The following is a 20,896-nucleotide window of genomic DNA, read 5'->3' as shown; positions in this document are numbered from 1 at the left end:
ATATATATAGAGGGAAACATTCCACGTGGGAAAAATATATCTAAAAAGAAAGATGATGAAACTTACCAAACAAAAGCGCTGGCAGGTCGATAGACACACAAACAAACACAAACATACACACAAAATTCTAGCTTTCGCAACCAATGGTTGCCTCGTCAGGAAAGAGGGAAGGAGAAGGAAAGACGAAAGGATGTGGGTTTTAAGGGAGAGGGTAAGGAGTCATTCCAATCCTGGGAGCGGAAAGACTTACCTTAGGGGGAAAAAAGGACAGGTATACACTCGCACACACACACATATCCATCCACACATACACAGACACAAGCAGACATTTGTAAAGGCAAAGAGTTTGGGCAGAGATGTCAGTCGGGGCGGATGTACAGAGGCAAAGATGAAGTTGAAAGACAGGTGAGGTATGAGCGGCGGCAAATTGAAATTAGAAATTAGCGGAGATTGTGGTTATGCGATCGGACAATGAGCTCAATCACTGAGGAGTATACACCCTCAAGAAACAGTGTTCGAGCAGAACTATTGTGCAGTGGCTGTTTCTGCGGTCACATGATAAACTATGCACAGACTTTTGCTATTAGAAAATATTGTTAAGTGGTAGTGTATTCCTTTACGGTAAATAAATGTATCATTGTGCAGACAAATTCTTTGTCAATTACAGTCACACCAGACTACAAACTGATCACAGTGCATGGGTGTGACGATAAAGACAGCCCATTGCACCACTAACTAGCAAGCAGTGATCCTACACATTCCCGCTTCACTCACTTCAGCGTCCGAGACATAAGTTTTTATGATCTATCTACCAGCAATAACAATCCATTGTGAATTACTGACTTTTCTCTACCAGGGATCTAATGTAAGTCACTCGAAAATGTTATGAATTTCATCGCAACTAGGATTCAATTTCCAAATTGTTCAATATTTATTCCTTAAAATCAGTATTTTTCTCAAAGTGGGGCTCATTAAAATCAAATTTCAGTAACCTTGCTCTTATGGCAATTTCAGTGGGACTGACAGAAATATAATTACATGTGCAAATTCCTTAAAAGGTGGTTCATTAATACAGGTTTCTACTGTTATCATGTGAAGTCTACTACAAAGTTTCAACAACCAGGATTTAAAGAGGAATCTAGGAATATACTGCATTGCTGTAGGATTATGAAGACAAGGTTGGACAAGCTATGTGTGCAGAGGTATTTAAGCAGTCATTCTTCCCATGCTACATGCATGAACAGAATGGGAAGAAATCCCAATACGCAGTACATTTGGAGGTATCCTCTCTGCCTCACACTACACAGTGCTTTGCAGAGTATGGGTGCAGATGAAGGTGTAGACTGTCACATTAATCTGGCTTCTAAGCCTGTTTTTTCCAGACATTTAAGCCAACATTTACTCCTTAAACTGTCTAATGTTTTCCTGCGAACAGCAGTCAACACTGTTAATTGATAGTGTACTACTGTACCTACTGGTTTCCATTAGTGAACAGATGGCACTGTTCTGGATTTAGGTTATATTGATTCATGGATTGGCTACAGCTCAGTTGACATTTGGTTCAACTGATGCAACAGATTCCTGAAATAGTAACAGTGCACCAACATGAATTATTTCTGGAACTGATATCTTCCTGGCAAAATTTCTGACACATTTGTGAATTTCAGTAGCCTCTCGGTATAATGTAATGCGATAACTGAACTTAAGAGATAAACTGAATACGAATAAAAAGGAGGACACGTCTTGTCACTCAATATACATGTTGCCCATTGTTTAATTTCTAAATACCCCTGTTTTTGGCACCTCCAGCATCAAAGAGCAGTAACATTTACAGAATATTATATCAAACACTGGTATTAAGCATCAATTAATCATCACTATTACTCTCTTACCTTATCATACACTTTAGAGATTCTCTTGCATACCTTGCTGGGCAAGCACTACTATGAGAAATAATATGGCAGGCAATGGCTCAGGAATAGTTTAGAATGTGGTTTCACAACAAAAATCTTAAAAAAAAAAAAATGAGTATGAGTTCCGGTATGGTACACAGTTTCACCTTGTCAGGGATATTCAAATCAGTGCACACCCAACTGCCAGATGAAAATGATATTCTGCCGGATCCCCCCGCCCCTCCATTCTACACCACACATATACTCACACGTTCACTTGCTAGATTTACTATGATCATGTATGTGGTTATCTGCATATTCTAAGCAGGTATCACTGTAAAAGCAAATAGTTCTACAGAGAGGTTGCTATTATCTAATTGTCCACTTTTTTCTATGGCTGGCTATACACTTATTTTCTGTGGTTTTATTACATAATATTACAATTGGTACAGTCTTCAAAAATTACTTACCTGTAGTATGTTTGTTCTTCAGTGTAATTCTTGTATTCATCATCTTCAGCTTTGGCTTTCTCAATTACAGCACGTGCTCTCTCCTCTTCTGACATACTGTCACCAAATTCTTTTCCCCTTCGGTTCTTTGTTGTATCTGAAAATCCCAAATTACAAATATCATTCGTAGTGCAAATTTACAAAATTAATAGCTCACAGTATGAATATATATTAAAACAAAGAAAAAAAACAGAAGAAGAAGAAGAAGAACTAGATCAAAAGATAAGGCTTTCTTTTTATGAAATTTTATACTTCGTCCTTCTCCTGGTTTGAGACCATAAAAAAACTGGAGCATACACACAAGTTCACGTGTCTACTTTATTAACAACATAAGCCTAACTTGATTGTTTAAGTTGATCACTCCATGCCTTAATACTGCAACATCAGTGCCACAACTTGAAAGGTGATTTACATTTATTTATTTATTTATTTCATATTCCATAGATCAGGCAGTGAGTGAATCGCAAGGATATGGAACATGTAATATTGCACAGGATTCAAATACAACTTTCATGACAGTTAACGAAATAATGCAAATAAAACATCAATTACAGAACATATACAAACTTAATGCAATACGAGGGGTGTTTGAAAAGTCCGTGTAAAAATAAAAACTACTTACGTGTTTGGGGTAAACCTTTTTAATTTTTCAACATAGTCTCCTTTTAGACTTATACTTAGTCTATCACTGTTCTAATTTGTTGATCCCTTCCAAATAATAGGAAATGTCCAAGTCTGCAAAATAGCTATTAGTTGCTGCAATCACCTCCTTGTTTGAATAAAATCTTTGTCCCGCCAGCCATTTCTTCAAATTGGGGAACAAATAGTAGTCAAGTCTGGAGAATAGGGGGGATGTGAAACAAGTTGGAGTCCTATTTCCATTAATTTTGTGACCACAACTGCTGAGGTGTGTGTTGGTGCATTGTCGCGATGGAAAAGGACTTTTTTGCGGTCCAATTGCCGGCGTTTTTCTTGCAGCTCGGTTTTCAAATGGTCCAATAACGATGAATAATATTCACCTGTAATAGTTTTTCCCATTTCCAGATAGTTGATGAGGATTATCCCCTGCGAATCCCTAAAGACAGTCGCCATAACCATTCCGACTGAAGGAATGGTCTTCGCCTTTTTTTGGTAACCCACTGTTTAGATTGTTGTTTGGTCTTTGGAGTATAGTAATGTATCCATGTTTCATCTACAGTGACGAAACGATGCTTAAAATCCTGCAGATTCTTCCTGAACAGCTGCAAACCATCATTGCAACACTTCACACTGATTCTGTTTTTGGTCAAGCATGAGCAATCGCGGAACCCATCTTGCAGATAGCTTTCTCATGTCCAAATGTTTATGCAAAATATTATGTACCCGGTTATTCGAGATGCCCACAGCACTAGCAATCTCACGCACCTTTCATGGATTTTATCAATGATTTCTGGAGTCATAACCTCCACAGGGTGTCCAGAACGTTCAGCATAACTTGTATCATGTGGATATATGGCCACTCCGAAAATTTTGAAACTACTTATAAACTGCTCTAATCGAAGGTGCAGAGTCACAGTAATGTTTCCCAAGCTTCTCTTTAGTCTCCTGAGACATTTTGCCTTTCAGAAAGTAATGTTTAATCACCACACGAAATTCTTTTTCGTCCATTTTTTGACAATCACTTGACTTCCTTGATTCACACGAATGCCAAACACAAAGAAATAGATCAATATGGCTGAAACTTGGTGTGCGTTCTTTCCAAAGATGCTACTAACTAAACATGACCTCGATACGTTCCGGTGGTGTCATCTCTTGGACTTTGCGCGGACTTTTCAAACGCCCCTTGTATTGTGTTCCACAGTAGAAGGATGAGAAATATATACAGGAAGCAGGATCATGCTAAATATTACAATAAATAAATATATGAATAGAAAAATCCAATTTTCACTTGTCTATGATAGTGCCCAAATTAATATGAGAAATTTCAACATACTTCAGAAGGCAATAAAGTTGCAAAATGTGATACAGACATTGTAGATTACACTGTTCTTGAGTGGAGCAATGTAATCACATTAAAATAGAATTCCATAAAATTAACCAAAACTAGTTGCACAACAACTGTAAGGTACCATAAAAAAAAGTTTCCTCTATTAGGAACTCATTGAGAATTCATTTGAATTTGGACAACTGTTTATAAAGACATTTAATATACAGGGTGATTCAAAAAGAATACCACAACTTTAAAAATGTGTATTTAATGAAAGAAACATAATATAACCTTCTGTTATACATCATTACAAAGAGTATTTATAAAGGTTTTTTTTTCACTCAAAAACAAGTTCAGAGATGTTCAATATGGCCCCCTCCAGACACTCGAGCAATATCAATCCGATACTCCAACTCGTTCCACACTCTCTGTAGCATATCAGGCATAACAGTTTGGATAGCTGCTGTTATTTCTCGTTTCAAATCATCAATGGTGGCTGGGAGAGGTGGCCGAAACACCATATCCTTAACATACCCCCCTAAGAAAAAATCGCAGTGGGTAAGATCAGGCCTTCTTGGCGGCCAGTGATGAAGTGCTCTGTCACAGGCTGCCTGGCGGCCGATCCATCGCCTCGGGTAGTTGATGTTCAGGTTTCATAACTAACATTTTTCATAGGACTCTCCATACAGTTGAGTGTGGAATTTGCAGCTCTCTGCTAGCTCTGCGAGTCGATTTTCCTGGGCTGCGAACAAATGCTTGCTGGATGCGTGCTACATTTTCATCACTCGTTCTCGGCCGTCCAGAACTTTTCCCTTTGCACAAACACCCATTCTCTGTAAACTGTTTATACCAACGTTTAATACACCACCTATCAGGAGGTTTAACACCATACTTCGTTCGAAATGCACGCTGAACAACTGTCGTCGATTCACTTCTGCCGTACTCAATAACACAAAAAGCTTTCTGTTGAGCGGTCGCCATCTTAGCATCAACTGACGCTGACGCCTAGTCAACAGCGCCTCAAGCGAACAAATGTACAACTAAATGAAACTTTATAGCTCCCTTAATTCGCCGACAGATAGTGCTTAGCTCTGCCTTTTGTCGTTGCAGAGTTTTAAATTCCTAAAGTTGTGGTATTCTTTTTGAATCACCCTGTATAATAGGAGTGCATTAAACAGCTTAATGCTCGGGTAATAAATGTCTTTTTGAACAGATTAAGGCTTGTCAGCTCAATATGCAGACTGTTCGAGGTTCTTGTGTTGTAGTTGTGATGTCTTCTGTTGTGTTTGTACACAAAAAAGTTACTATAGAAAACAATCAACTAGAACAAAATATACTGCAATTTGATGGTTAAGGATCCTTAGAAACAGGTACCTGCAAGAATGCCTCTGGTGAGCTCCACTTATTATTCTAATGGCCTTTTTCTATTTGTCATTTTTTTGCACGTGAAAATTCTTTTTGCGAGAGGTTGATTCCCCTAGAATATAATCGCATTTTACAATAATGACTGACAGTAGCCAAAGTAAGACGTCTTAATGGTATCTGCTTCACCAATTGAAACAATAAACCATAGTGCAGATGATGCTGAGAAGTCTTTTAAAAAGATGAAGAATGTGGGTTGACCAATTACATCTGCTGTCTATGTAAGTAGCCAGGAATGATATATCCTCAACTATCTGTATCGACTGATCGCTATACTTTATGCAAATTTCTTCAAGGCTCCTTTGTGGTGATAGAACCTCATACAATGGGTTTTATCTGCAGTGAATGAGACATCATTTGAAGAAAAACAGTTTATGAATTCAGTGAAAACTTTGTTCACAGTTTGTCAAAGAGGATTGTTGTGGTATCATCTGTGAAAAACATAAATTTACTCTTTGTATTGGAACGAAGTAGGAGCTCATTAATGAAAGTAAGAAATATCTGTATATCTGAAATAGAGCCTTGTGGCACACCACAACTTAAGGTGCTCCACTCAGAGGAAGCACGTTCTCCAAATAAGCCATTCCACATTACAATGTGCTTTCAATACTTTATATATGATTGAAGCCATAAACTGACAGTACCTGTTAAACCATACTACTCTGTCTTTTTCAAAGGAATTTGATGGTTTACACAATCGAGGGTTTCGAGATCACAAAAAATACCCAGAGGTGACTTTTTTTCTTGATGACTTCCAAAACTTGATTGGTAAAAGACAATATTGCTTGTTTGGTAGAAAAACCAGCATGAAACCCGAGGATATTGTGAAAAGTTTAGGCAATCAATAATCATTCTGTGCACCAGTTTTTCCAAGAATTTTTGAAAAGATAGTTAATAGGGTGTTTGGGTCATGACTTGCGACATTTCTTTTATCACCTTTCGGAAGAGTAGTACATATCACTATAGCTAATTTTTGTCTATCAGGGACAATTTTATCCTGCTGACATGTATTGCATATGTTACATATGTCTAGACTTATGGATTTACAAAAATAAATTAATACTTTATTAGAAATATAATCGATAACAACAGACTTTTTTGTTTTTAATTGACTTAATTACACTTTCAGTCTCATTTGCTGTAACATGGGGTACTGAGGTTTGCACCATTCTATTGGGGTACTGAGGTTCGCACCGTTCTACTGCTAACAGCTTTCTGTAGAAGACCCATTTCTTCATCCGCACATCCTTTAGAGCCAACCTTCTCTGCTGCTGTCAAAAATGTTTGATATTTCTGCAACCATTTCAGGTTTCTTTACAATACTGTCACCTTGTTTAATTTCTATGCATATCACATTCTCCATTTTCCTGTTAGTTTCCCTCTTTATCACATTCCAAATTATTTTTATTTTGTTTTCTGATTTCAGAACTTTAAATTTTATGCATGCACTCTTAGACTTATTTATTACCTTTTTAGGGTGCTACATTAAAGTTTGTAATGTTGCTGTTTCTTTGGGTCACTAAGGTAGCTTCAAAGAGCATCACAAATTCATTTAAAACATGTTACACTTTTTACTTACACCTGTTTCACTGAAAACTGGACTCCACTCTATTTCTTGCAGGCTATAGTTGAAATTTTTAAGGTCCTCATCATTCATTTCCTAAAAGGATTCCAAGAATATAAAGAACCGTTGCATTAACAGATGTCAGTGAGTGTAAGTTGTTGTTGTTGTTGTGGTCTTCAGTCCTGAGACTGGTTTGATGCAGCTCTCCATGCTACTCTATCCTGTGCAAGCTTCTTCATCTCCCAGTACCTACTGCAACCTACATTCTTCTGAATCTGCTTAGTGTATTCATCTCTTGGTCTCCCTCTACGATTTTTGCCCTCCACGCTGCCCTCCAATGCTAAATTTGTGATCCCTTGATGCCTCAAAACATGTCCTACCAACCGATCCCTTCTTCTAGTCAAGTTGTGCCACGAACTTCTCTTCTCCCCAATCCTAAACAATAGCTCCTCATTAGTTACGTGATCTACCCACCTTATCTTCAGCATTCTTCTGTAGCACCACATTTCGAAAGCTTCTATTCTCTTCTTGTCCAAACTAGTTATCGTCCATGTTTCACTTCCATACATGGCTACACTCCATAGAAATACTTTCAGAAACGACTTCCTGACAGTTAAATCAATACTCGATGTTAACAAATTTCTCTTCTTGAGAAACGCTTTCCTTGCCATTGGCAGTTTACATTTTATATCCTCTCTACTTCGACCATCATCGGTTATTTTACTCCCTAAATAGCAAAACTCCTTTACTACTTTAAGTGTCTCATTTCCTAATCTAATTCCCTCAGCATCACCCGACTTCATTTGACAACATTCCATTATCCTCATTTTGCTTTTGTTGATGTTCATCTTATATCCTCCTTTCAAACCACTGTCCATTCCGTTCAACTGCTCTTCCAAGTCCTTTGCTGTCTCTGACAGAATTAAAATGCCATGGGCGAACCTCAAAGTTTTTACTTCTTCTCCATGAATTTTAATACCTACTCCGAATTTTTCTTTTGTTTCCTTTACTGCTTGCTCAATATACAGATTGAATAACATCGGGGAGAGGCTACAACCCTGTCTCAATCCTTTCGCAACCACTGCTTCCTTTTCATGCCCCTCGACTCTTATAACTGCCATCTGGTTTCTGTACAAATTGTAAATAGCCTTTCGCTCCCTGTATTTTACCCCTCCCACCTTCAGAATTTGAAAGAGAGTATTCCAGTCAACATTGTCAAAAAGCTTTCTCTAAGTCTACAAATGCTAGAAATGTAGGTTTGCCTTTTCTTAATCTTTCTTCTAAGATAAGTCGTAAGGTCAGTATTGCCTCACGTGTTCCAACATTTCTACGGAATCCAAACTGATCTTCCCCAAGGTCCGCTTCTACCAGTTTTTCCATTCGTCTGTAAAGAATTCGCGTTAGTATTTTGCAGCTGTGACTCATTAAACTGATAGTTCGGTAATTTTCTCATCTGTCAACACCTGCTTTCTTTGGGATTGGAATTATTATATTCTTCTTGAAGTCTGAGGGTATTTCGCCTGTCTCATACATCGTGCTCACCAGATGGTAGAGTTTTGTCATGACAGGCTCTCCCGAGGCCATCAGTAGTTCTAATGGAATGTTGTCTACTCCCGGGGCCTTGTTTCGACTCAGGTCTTTCAGTGCTCTGTCAAACTCTTCACACAGTATCTTATCTCCCATTTCGTCTTCATCTACATTCTCTTCCATTTCCATAATATTGCCCTCAAGTACATCGCCCTTGTATAAACCCTCTATATACTCCTTCCACCTTTCTGCCTTCCCTTCTTTGCTTAGAACTGGGTTGCCATCTGAGCTCTTGATATTCACACAAGTGGTTCTCTTCTCTCCAAAGGTCTCTTTAATTTTCCTGTAGGCAGTATCTATCTTACCCCTAGTGAGATAAGCCTCTACATCCTTACATTTGTCCTCTAGCCATCCCTGCTTAGCCATTTTGCACTTCCTGTCGATATCATTTTTGAGGCGTTTGTACTCCTTTTTGCCTGCTTCATTTACTGCATTTTTATATTTTCTCCTTTCATCAATTAAATTCAATATTTCTTCTGTTACCCAAGGATTTCTATTAGCCCTTGTCTTTTTACCTACTTGATCCTCTGCTGCCTTCACTACTTCATCCCTCAGAGCTACCCATTCTTCTTCTACTGTATTTCCTTCCCCCATTCCTGTCAATTGTTCCCTTATGCTCTCTGTGAAACACTCTACAACCTCTGGTTCTTTCAGTTTATCCAGGTCCCATCTCCTTAAATTCCCCCCTTTTTGCAGTTTCTTCAGTTTCAATCTGCAGTTCATAACCAATAGATTGTGGTCAGAATCCACATGTGTAAGTAGTTGACCATAATGTTCAGAAAGGCCATTAACAACTGGGCATACACTGACACTATTGACTCTTGATCTTATCAATCAGACTTTGACAGTTATCACTCACATTTGTCGGAAACTCTACTACTGTCATCATGTTAAAAACCTCAGCTAGATGTTCGAAATCCACTTTACTACTGCTCTCATTAAGAAAACTGACATTAAAATCGCCAGAAATTATTGAATTCTTGGGTTTTGAGGACATTAGGAATAAACGAGTATCTAGCGACCTCAGGAATACATCTATGTTCCCTGTAGAATCTCTATAAAGTGCTAACACTACAACTGACAAATCATTTATATTAAACTCTACTCCACAGATTTCAATATGTTGCTCTGTACAGTGGCTCTTTAAATCTAATGCTCTAAATATCATGTTATTTTTTGCATAAATGCACCACCACCTTTCTCCAAGATAGTTCTGTCTCATTGTGCTGCTAGACAGTAACCGTCCAACTGCACCATTTCAACAACATCTCTTGTATGGTGTTCACTAAAACATAATACAAGATCATTGTTAATAATGTCATCATCTCTGATGATAAACACTTCATTTTTCACAATATTATGAAAAGAAAAGTTGCCATTCACCATTTAGAGGAGATGCTGAGTCACAGATAGACGCAACAGAAAGACTGTCACAAATAAGCTATCGGACAACATGGCCATCATCAAAAATAGACAGCAAACAAACACACATTCACGCAAATGCAACTCACACACACCTGACTGCAGTCTCTGGCAACTGAAGGCACAGTGTGGCATCAGTTGTCAGAGACTGCAGTCAGGTGTGTGAGTTGCATTGTGTGTGTGTGTGTGTGTGTGTGTGTGTGTGTGTGTGTGTGTGTGTGTGTGTGTCTCCACGCACGCGCACACCAGTGGGTGTCTGTCGCCAATTTCTGACAAAGGCCTTGCTGGCCAAAAGCTTATTTGTGACAGTCTTTTTGTTGGGCTTACCTGCGACTCAGCAGTGAGTGGCAACTTTCCTTTTCATAATACTGTTATATTTCACTCTGGATTTTCCATTGCTTGACTTAATTTTTCACTATTTATGTGATTAACATTTTGTCTAATAAACCATATATATTGGCAATATGTAGTGTAGCTAGTGTGTCACTGGCTGAGAATTTTACTGTACTAAAAAAACATCACTCTTGTCCTACTGTTGTATTGTTTTACAAAGCAGGCATTTTGTGTTTGGTTCTGATTTCTGTCATTGACAGGTATGGCCTGTGTAGCACAAAACCACACATTCAGTTTATTGTTATCTACTTCTTGGATCCATATTATTACTAAGTCCTTCCCCAATATGTTAATGTGTAGACCATGGGTTGTGTGAAAACTTCTTCCTGCGCAGCTTGTGTTGACAAAAGTTACATTTTTAAATCTTGTGCATGCATCTTTGATCTCTCTATTTGCACTTTGCTCCTCTTTTTTTACATATGACCAATCTGATAAGTGATGACGATTTCGGAGAAGATGTTCACATCTGAGCTTCTCAGCTCATGCAGTTTTCTTTAGAGTGAGATCACTAGGTCTTCTGTTTTGTTTCTTGCAAAATTGTTTGTTCTCACTAAGAGCACACAGGATGAAACAGCTAAAAGGGAAGCAAACTGTGGACAAAATATATTATCATCCACAAGACTTATGTCTGACTTAATGACTCATATCATTTTAATACCTCATACATCCAATATTATAAAATCAGTTTGTGCAGTTATACAAGTAAATAAAAACTATGTCTTTCGATTTCCATGTAAGATATTGTATCTGGTAGAAGGGTTTACAATTTTGCCTCCCTTTTTATCAAATTTTGTTAACTAACAAATGGGACTGTTCAAGTAGTTTTATGCAGACGTAATTTTATTTTTTAATTTTACTTTCTTACAATTATATACAGGCAGTTTACTTTCATTTTGTCTGTGCGCTCGTTTGTGTCTTCTTCGAATTAACAGGGTATCAGAGCACATATCCCCATTTTCTACACATTTTATCGCTCCCTGTGTCGTAATAAAGAGTGGTTACTCTTTTTTTTTTTTTTTTTTTTTTTTTTTTTTTTTTTTTTTTTTTTCCCCCCCCCCCAAGGTGTACACGTGGACAAGGAAAAAAAATTCCTGGATTTTTTCCCAAACTTCCCGGTTAAAAATACACTTTCTCCTGGCTGAAAATACACGTTTTACGTGTTAAGTGACAGTATACATTTCCTCAGAACTGTAAAACTTATCAATCCTTTGAATGGTTAAGGATTTACAGACTGGCGTAGAATTTCCCGCACTTTAGAGAACAAAACTCTGGGAATAAAACACGTTATGGAAAGATTTTTGATGAGCAGCAACGTGTACACTGTATATTTTTGTATTACGAAAGTATAAGTTCGAATTCCACCAAACACCACATGTTCTTTTCTGAAGCATTGAAATCAAGATTGCGATGCGCTTTTGTATGCCAGTCATACCTCATGTCACGTGATCTTGCCAGCCGATGACAGCAGATATTCAGAGCATAGTACATGTGATGTAGTCAGCCAACAGCAACATCACTATTAAGTAGCACAAACACACAAATAGGAAAAGTTAATAGTTCAAATTAATATACACAGAGTTGCCACAAGAAGAGAATAGCTCTCACATATAATATTAGTCTCAAAAGTTTAATAAGGTGCAAGAGAAGCTAAGCTTTTGCATATAATGTTGATCTTTTTTTGTGTGTTATACCTTAAGATACATCACACAAATGTGCCAGTAAAATTTTTGACGACGACATAAATGTCTGATTTTCTGGGCTTGAAAGTCTTCTAAACGATTGTCTCAAAGAGTTGATTTTTAAATGAGAGTCAAACACTCCGTGACTTAAGAAATTCGTCATACTTTCTCGCACATAGTTCATTTTGCATAAGAGGAAATTTACTTTGAAAGTAACGCTTTTCAAACAACCATTCGCAATATTTTTTTGTGACCTGTTAGAAATAGGTTCTTTTCAGCAGTTGCCAGAGAGCGTCAGATAACAGGCGTCACTGCACTTGTGCAGCTACAATGACGCAGGAAGCCTGTATGTTTGTGTGTGTAAAACATTAAAAGATCGTACATTATGTCATAAAAGAAACAAGACATTAGAGCATACTCCAGGAGTCAGAATTTCGTGGACCATACTAAAATGCATAATTAGGCTTAAAGTGCACATTCATATGTCCACATTCGGAAGTATATTTTCTTGGAATACCAGTACTGTAATATCTCATGTTTGGTTCTTTATTATCGCCTAATGCCATACATGCTAAAAGATGAAAACGTGCACTTGAAATGCAGCAAACAGTTGAAACTAGCCAATAGTATGGAATTAAACACTTTGTTTCAATAAACTGACTGTCTCAGTGGACAATATTAATAAAAGCCAAATTTCTTTAGCAATCCGATGAAGAAAACTTCATTGTTCTGCAAGGTGATGAATGCTTGACTGTCAGAAAGGTGGAAATAAAATAAAATCTGAAACTAGTAATGTATTTTAGCCTTCCATAATTATATGAATGTATTTTAATTCACTTGACAGCTAACGGCCACAGAAATCTGTTTTATTTTCATTTGACGTGAGAGCAACAAATGAAGAGGAAACAGCAAAATCGCTAAACGTAAACATGGGCCACTACAACTCAAGTCTGCTCTGGGCATCAGCCCCGGATCTACGATATTTCTGAACCAGGGCAATACTAGATAGTGGCGCCCTACCCTCCCTCGAGCGTTTGAGGTAGGATGCCAAAAATTTTAAAAACTGACTTTTCAAAAATATGTCCACTTTGTAGCACTCATCTTTCTGAAGAGCCTGGTACATAAAACATATTTGTTCAAGAAAATGTAAGATATGTTATTTGGTCTTAAGTGTGCCAAAGTGCAGTGCCACACCTCTTCACACAGCCCTGTTCCATCGCACGTCACTGTATTTCGCTCTGTGGAATTCAAACGTGTAATATTTTTTAACGGATGCCATCAAACTATTTGCAGGAGAGTGGAAACTGAAATGTCCTGTGGTGCCTCTCCTGCGCCCTATAGGCCAGTTTGATATTCTGCCCATCTTTTTTTTATAAAACATCCCTCACTATTAAAACTGGATGGGATTATTTGTAACCAGGAGAACAAGTACTTTCCAGAAAACTTGCACTCTTTATTGCCTATTAGCTAATAACTTGCCGTTTTGTGTGAGATAAAATTAAATATAGGATACATAAAACCAGTAAAGACAAGAGACAAGCAAGACAGTACACATTTCTTCAATCCTTAAGTCCAAGCATTTTTTTCTCTCTAATCTTGCTACAGCTTTAAGTGGCACGCTTTTATTTCTGGGAAAGAATCTATTACCTCATCAGAGTTTGTCAAATGTTTTTCTACATGAAAAAATGAAATGTCATTGTCTAACACTAAAAAAGCTGTTAACAGAAATAGTACCCAAGACTGGTGTGGTTTCTCGATCTGATTACATGTATTTTGTCAATGTCTGCTAGATAAAATGAAAAATAGGTCTGTCTAATATTGCAGCAATTGTAACAAACACCAAATAAAAGAGTCTGTTTTGGCACAAATGGTCATTTTATAACACAACAGAATATAATTCACAAAGTACCAATATCAAATGCCTACTAAAAGCAAAAATCTTTATGTTAGGAAATAGTTTCACATTTCATTCATACACTCCAGCTTCCCAAGCACGAGATCGGAAAGTAGTAGCACAAAATTTTTATATAAATTTGGAATCATCATAGTGTTCCATAATTTGTGTGATGTCCCCGTTTCTTCTCCTTCCTTGTACTAACAAACAACCTTGTCATCAGTCATCACTAATTCTGTAACTATTCCTGCCATTGTCAAAGCTTATTCTTCGGTTGACTTCACTAGCCGTTCCACAATCACCAGTTTAGGTATCACACGTTTATTCTCTGGTTAGGCATTATTATGTGTTCGCACATGTTTTCCACGCTACTCCCAGAAAAGAACTTATGCAGCTGCTAGCTGGAGAATGTACAACTGGCACTTATTAGTGTAGCAATCTGGCCAAAAATTTTCTGTCAAAATTTCATTTTCTTGGATAGGCTGAGAAGATAATATGTAATCTTTCTTACCTGTTACTCCTGTTAGTCTATTTTCACTCTGGTAGTTTGAATCTATGCATTTCGCTCGTAATTATAACAACGCTGATCATTCACAAACCCAGTCGACCACATAAAAAGCGACTGGCATTCACCCATTCGGCTTTATTCCGCTCAGCTTGCATAGCCCCACCCCCTTTAGTCTGCAGGAAAATTTATTTCTAGACGCGATGGGGATTCCCCTGGCGGAGACATCACATACACTATGCACACATTCAAAAATCAACTTATGAGTCATTCAGAAATCAACTTAGAAAGTGTTCAAAAACCAACAGGGATACATTTCAAAATCATATGAATAATCGATAGACCAATTTGCGCTGGATGCTATGCGCTTTGTGAAACAAGGTTTTTTTCCCCCTCAAGAATATCAATTGCTCAAGTGTATGGGACGTGTGCCAAATGGGACTAACAGGGGGTATTGAATGAATACTGAGAAGGGCAGTATGAATGGTCATGCATTTGTTTAATCCATGGGAGAGCGTCACAGTGATACTGGGGAACTGAACTGGAAGACTCTAGAAGAACATACATAAACTATTCCGAGAAAGTTTATTAACAAAGTTTCAAGAGTCAGCCTTAAATGATTATTCTAGGAATATACTACAATCCCCAATGTATTGCTCAAATAGAGATCATGAGGATAAGATTAGAATAACTTCTGCACACACAGAGGCATTCAAACAATTTTCCTTACATGCTCATTACCTAAATGGAACAGGAAGAACCCCTAATAACTGGTGCAATGGGACATAGCCTCAGCCACACACCTCATGGTTGGTTTGCAGAGTATAGATGCAAATGCATATCATGAATTTAAATTCAATGTTGGTGAAAATAAAGCCTTGAGGAATCATCCAATCATCAGTAATCATTAAATCAATCATTCAACTAGTGATTCTAACAAAGGAACGTCCAATCGTACATCCCTCAGATTTAGTGGTAAGCTGGCCCATTGGACAGCCTGTCAGAAACCGAACACAGATTAAGCATGAAAAGAGGAAGAAGATGTACTGAAATATAGAAAAAAGAAGAAAAATAGGAACAGTGAACGGTCCGGACTTAATATGTGCAATATCAAGTAACATTTATTGCCACTGAGTTGGGGTTGTGTGGTCATGGTGTCGGACTGTGACGGGGCAGATCTTGGTTCAAATCTCACTTGATCCCATTTTTTTTTCTTTTTTTTTTTTCTTCTTCACAAAATTACAAACTTCTTGTCCCATCATTGACATGCCTGTTCGCTACATTCAAATTTGTATATGTGTTGTGGTGTAATGTCAATTTGCAACAACGGTGTGTAATGAAGAGACCTCCAGACATACATACCTCTTATTTGCTCTACACAGATACCACATGTTAAGCCTCTTGCATTTCATTTTGGAAGTTTTGACTCTAGGATTTCCTTAGTTATAACACAGTTCACACCCGTTTATTTGTTGTTTTAATTTCTGCGAGAGGTCTACGCACATCTTGCCAGCTCTCACTATTCATCACAAAACATGAGTCATGTGGTAAGAATATATTACCGTAGCAAGTAAATGTGATGTATAGTGACAGCAGGTGAGGTGCTGCATAGACCTCTCATAGAAATGAAAAACAACAAATGAACAGGTGAGAACTATGTTAAAACGAAGGAAATTCTTGAGTCAAAACTTTCAAAATGGAATGCAAGAGGCATAACATGTGGTACCTGTGCAAAACAAATAGGAGGTACATACATCTGGATGTCCCTTTGTTAAAATGTTACAAGTTCCTGTCGCACACTGACATTACACCACAACACACACACAAATCTGAATACAGCGAACATCAACGAGCGAGTGGAAAGTTCATAATTTTGTGTGTGTGTGTGTGTGTGTGTGTGTGTGTGTGTGTGTGTGAGAGAGAGAGAGAGAGAGAGAGAGAGAGAGAGAGAGAGAGAGAGAGAGGGGGGGGGGGGGGATAAAAAATAAATAAAAATTAATAAAAATAAAAAGTTGGAACCGAGTGAGATTTGAATCCGAATCCCCTCCCCTCCATCGCACTCGAACACCACGACCCCACAACCACGACACAACGGCCATTAGTATTGCTCGATATTGAACATATTAATATCGAACCGTTCACACTGTCTATTTTTTCTTCTTTCTTCCGCAGTTTAGTACACCTCCTTCCTGTTTTTATGCTTGACCTGTGTTTAGTTTGTGATGGGCTATCCAGTGTATCAAATAGGCTAACTAACCGCTACATCTGAGGGAGTGCGATGGGGAGTTTCTTTTGCAAGATCCTGGTAAAAAAAACAGTGCACGCTTAACAGACAAAATTAAGACTTCAAGTATCAATTCATGCCATAGCTTACCCCCCCCCCCCCCCCACACACACACACACACAAAAAACAAACGTGCGTGTGTGCGCGAGAGAGAGAGAGGGATAGAGAGACGGGGGGTGAAGGGAGAGATGGTGGAGGAGGGTGGGGAGGGGGGGGGGGGGGGGGTTAGCAATAGTCTAATCACTATCAAAGCTTACCAGTTAGTCCTTCATCTCCTTCATCGCTGGAGCCTGAGTAATCCTCTCCATCTTCTCCTCCTTCGTCTTCATGGTCACTATCGTAAATTACCTGCCATCCAGGGTTAACCTGCAGCCATGAGAGCAGGTTTCTGGTTACAGGTGCTGACTCTCCTCGTAAAATCTTGCCTGTGAAATTTATGACAGGAAAATTACATATGACTAAAATACTTCTCACCTTCTATCATTTGGCTTCATAGTGGAAATGACTCTAGGTTACATTAAAAATAACAGCTATTCCCATAATTTAATGATGAGCTGCAGAGAGCTACGTGCCATGCTTTGTTATTTAATAATTCAAAATTGCAATCTAATTTATAAATTCAAGCATAATCAATCTTTCTTCTCCTAACTGCCAATGTTCGATGAAGAAGAGAATAAAAAGAGACAGAGAACTCACTTGCCTATTACAAAATTAGATGAAGGAAACAATTATTGTGCTGTAGAACAATTCTCAATTCATTTTGCTTGAAGTTATGGAAGAATATAATATGAAACATAATCAAAATCTGAACTCATCCACTTTTGAGCACATATTTAACAATCACTTGTAAAAGGTTACACAGAATACAAATGTAGATGGTCAGTCAATGACTGCATCTGCTCTGAATATTCAAACCAAATGTCTTATTATGTTACAATTTTCGCACAATTCACTTCTCTACATTTGCCTATTGTCCCAAAACAGCTTTGACACAGCTATATCATTTTGTGTTCTCCGTAAACAATTACCTGATAATTTAAAAATATTAATAATAATTGTAGCAATAATAATATTAATAATAACAATAATAATAATAAATAACAGTCAAATTGAACATATCCACTCTTTGCTGTTTGTGCATATAGCTGTAGATATGGTCTACTAGATGATACAGCATTCATACACTATGATGTAGAATGGGGAAAAAGAAACATAGAAATAATTATGTTGGGAGACAGATAAAAGCTCTATTACAATGTTCCACCAACCACAACATAAAGACTGCCATTTCTGCCTGATGTCAGTGAGTCAAATAAACAAATATACATCAACTGTTGTGTGAGACACAGTAAATTGAGAACATAAGCCTATGGTATAGTTTGTTCAAGAATATTTGGGTATAATATCCCGTCAACATCAAATTCATTAGGGATGGAGCACAAGATCAGATTAAGGAATGTTCGGGAAAGGAAATTGGGTGAACATTGTCAAAGAAACCATCCCAGCATTTGACTTAAGCGATTTAGGAAAATCATGGAAAATGTAAATCTGGATGGCTGGACAGGGATTTGAACTGTCAACCTCCCAAATATAAGTCCAGTGTCTTTTTTTAACTGAGACAGTGTTATTAAGTTTATTAAAGAAGGATGTTCCATATGTAACAAGGGAATACCTTTCCTTTATTTGAATGTGTGGTGTCTGTTTCTTTGAAATAAGACACCACGCAGATTCCACAGCTGTGAAACACTATGTGTAAATGGAAGGGGGATCACTGCTGTCAGCTGCAGTGGGACTTTAAGCGGAATCAGTGGCAACAAGTGAAAATTTGTACTGGACTGGGATAGGGGGTGCTCAGTGTGAGTGTGGATCGGCCATGAGGTATGCCGAGATAGTCCGTGCTGTTGTAATAACGCTGTGTCCCAGATGGCACAGTGGTTACCGCAGCTGCCTAGTGATCAGGGGATTCCGGGTTCGCATCCTGGTCTGATGCACATTTTTCCTCATCACCAATGATTCTGCTTTAATGTCCCATTGCAGCTGACAGCAGTGATCCCCCTTCCATTTAGAAGTATCTTTCCATTTAGGAAATAAAAATATGCCTATGTAACACCTACGGTGGGATGCCCTTTTTGTATTAAATGTTTTACCTCAGTGATCAGGGGATACCGGGTTCGCTCAGTAGAAGTAAAAATGATACTGGTGATGAGTTGTATCAGTTATGAAAAGCTGATGACCAAACTGAAAACAGAAACTTTTTTCTATGAAACTCATCTTGTTCAGTTTTCTCATACACAGAAGTCAGCAGACAGGAGAGCTGAGGATAGTGCTACATTCTTGAACTTCTCAAAGGCGTTCTATAAAGAGTGTGTGTGTGTGTGTGTGTGTGTGTGTGTGTGTGTGTGTGTGTGTGTGTTTGGTACATACGGGCACTCAACGGTGAGGTTATCAGCAACGTTACATGCATTAAGAGAGACAACTGTGGAAAAAATTATTAAAATGTGATCATACATACTAAGACAATGGGAAAGAATAAAAGATGCTAAACAGGAGACTAAATCGCAAGCAAAATGACAATGGAGCTAACAGGAAGGCACATGAAAATGTCATTGGCTGCCCACTTACGTAAAATACGGGTGAGCCAGTCGCACTGTGAACACACAATAACCCTGGGTTCGGTGTGGGGCGGCAGTGTGGTGAGTGGACTGCTGTAGCCTGTTGTGGGGTTGTGTACCACTGAGGGTCGCAGCGGAGACAAAGCCTCTCCATCATTTCTAAGTCCCCAGTTCAATAAATACATACATACATACATATATAAGTAATCTGGAAACTCTGTGAAGCTGATCATAGATGACGGCATTGTATGTAAAAAAACTGCAACACCAGACGTAATGCAATGGAGAGAGACCTGCATAGGATTAATGCTTGGTGCAAGGACGGTCAGCTGAAGTTCAACATTAATGAATGTGTTGTATTGTGCGTAAATAAATGGAGAGACCCATTATTGTTTAGTTGCACTATTGGTAAAAAAACTTAGAACTACTTAAACCTAACTAACCTAAGGATATCACATACATCCATGCCCGAGGCAGGATTCGAACCTGCGACCATAGCGATTGCGTGGTTCCAGACTGTAGCACCGAGAACCGCTCGGCCACTCTGGCCGGCAAATGACTGTCAGTCTGGGACTCTTTGTCGAGTAATATTAACGGAGTGGAAATACAGGATCCGAAGACGAGCAGTCTGTTTCATCATGTTTGTCTATTAAGAGTGAGAACCTCAAAAAAAAGTTATTATCTTACTTCAGTGATAGTCTCTACAAGAGAGAAGATATGCATCACAAGCAGGTGTTCCGAAACAGGCAAGCAACACACATCTTTCTCCCACATATATTTTGTGAAATTGCAGTGAAGGTAAAATAAGAGCAACTTGATCTCATAAAGAGGCTTAGCAACAGTCATTTTCCCTTACATCATTTGTGAATGAAGCAAGGAGAAAGAAATCTTAGGATTCAACATCCCACAGACAAGGAGGTCATTTGTGTTGTGGTCTTCAGTCCTGAGACTGGTTTGATGCAGCTCTCCATGCTACTCTATCCTGTGCAAGCTTCTTCATCTCCCACTACTCTATCCTGTGCAAGTTTCTTCATCTCCCAGTACCTACTGCAACCTACATCCTTTTGAATCTGCTTGGTGTATTCATCTCTTGGTCTTCCTCTACGATTTTTACCCCCCACGCTGCCCTCCAATACTAAATTGGTGATCCCTTGATGCCTCAGAACA

General features: G+C 38.3%; 1 protein-coding gene across 2 annotated transcripts in view; it reads right to left on the bottom strand.

Moving 5' to 3' along the window:
- The window catches only part of LOC124795790 (ATP-dependent helicase brm-like), a 212,138-nt gene that overhangs the window by 109,206 nt on the left and 82,036 nt on the right, over positions 1-20,896 (bottom strand). For both annotated transcript variants that reach the window (XM_047259881.1, XM_047259874.1), the window contains exons 11-12: positions 17,375-17,542; positions 2,363-2,498 (exon numbers count right to left, since the gene is read on the bottom strand). In XM_047259881.1, the coding sequence (XP_047115837.1) occupies positions 2,363-2,498; positions 17,375-17,542 (304 nt within the window). The remainder of the gene's footprint in view (positions 1-2,362; positions 2,499-17,374; positions 17,543-20,896) is intronic.

Source organism: Schistocerca piceifrons, chromosome 1, assembly GCF_021461385.2.
Source record: "Schistocerca piceifrons isolate TAMUIC-IGC-003096 chromosome 1, iqSchPice1.1, whole genome shotgun sequence".
NCBI classification, from domain to species: domain Eukaryota; kingdom Metazoa; phylum Arthropoda; class Insecta; order Orthoptera; family Acrididae; genus Schistocerca; species Schistocerca piceifrons.
The sequence above is the reverse complement of the archived record's forward strand: the minus strand, read 5'-3'. Positions and strand labels throughout refer to the sequence as shown.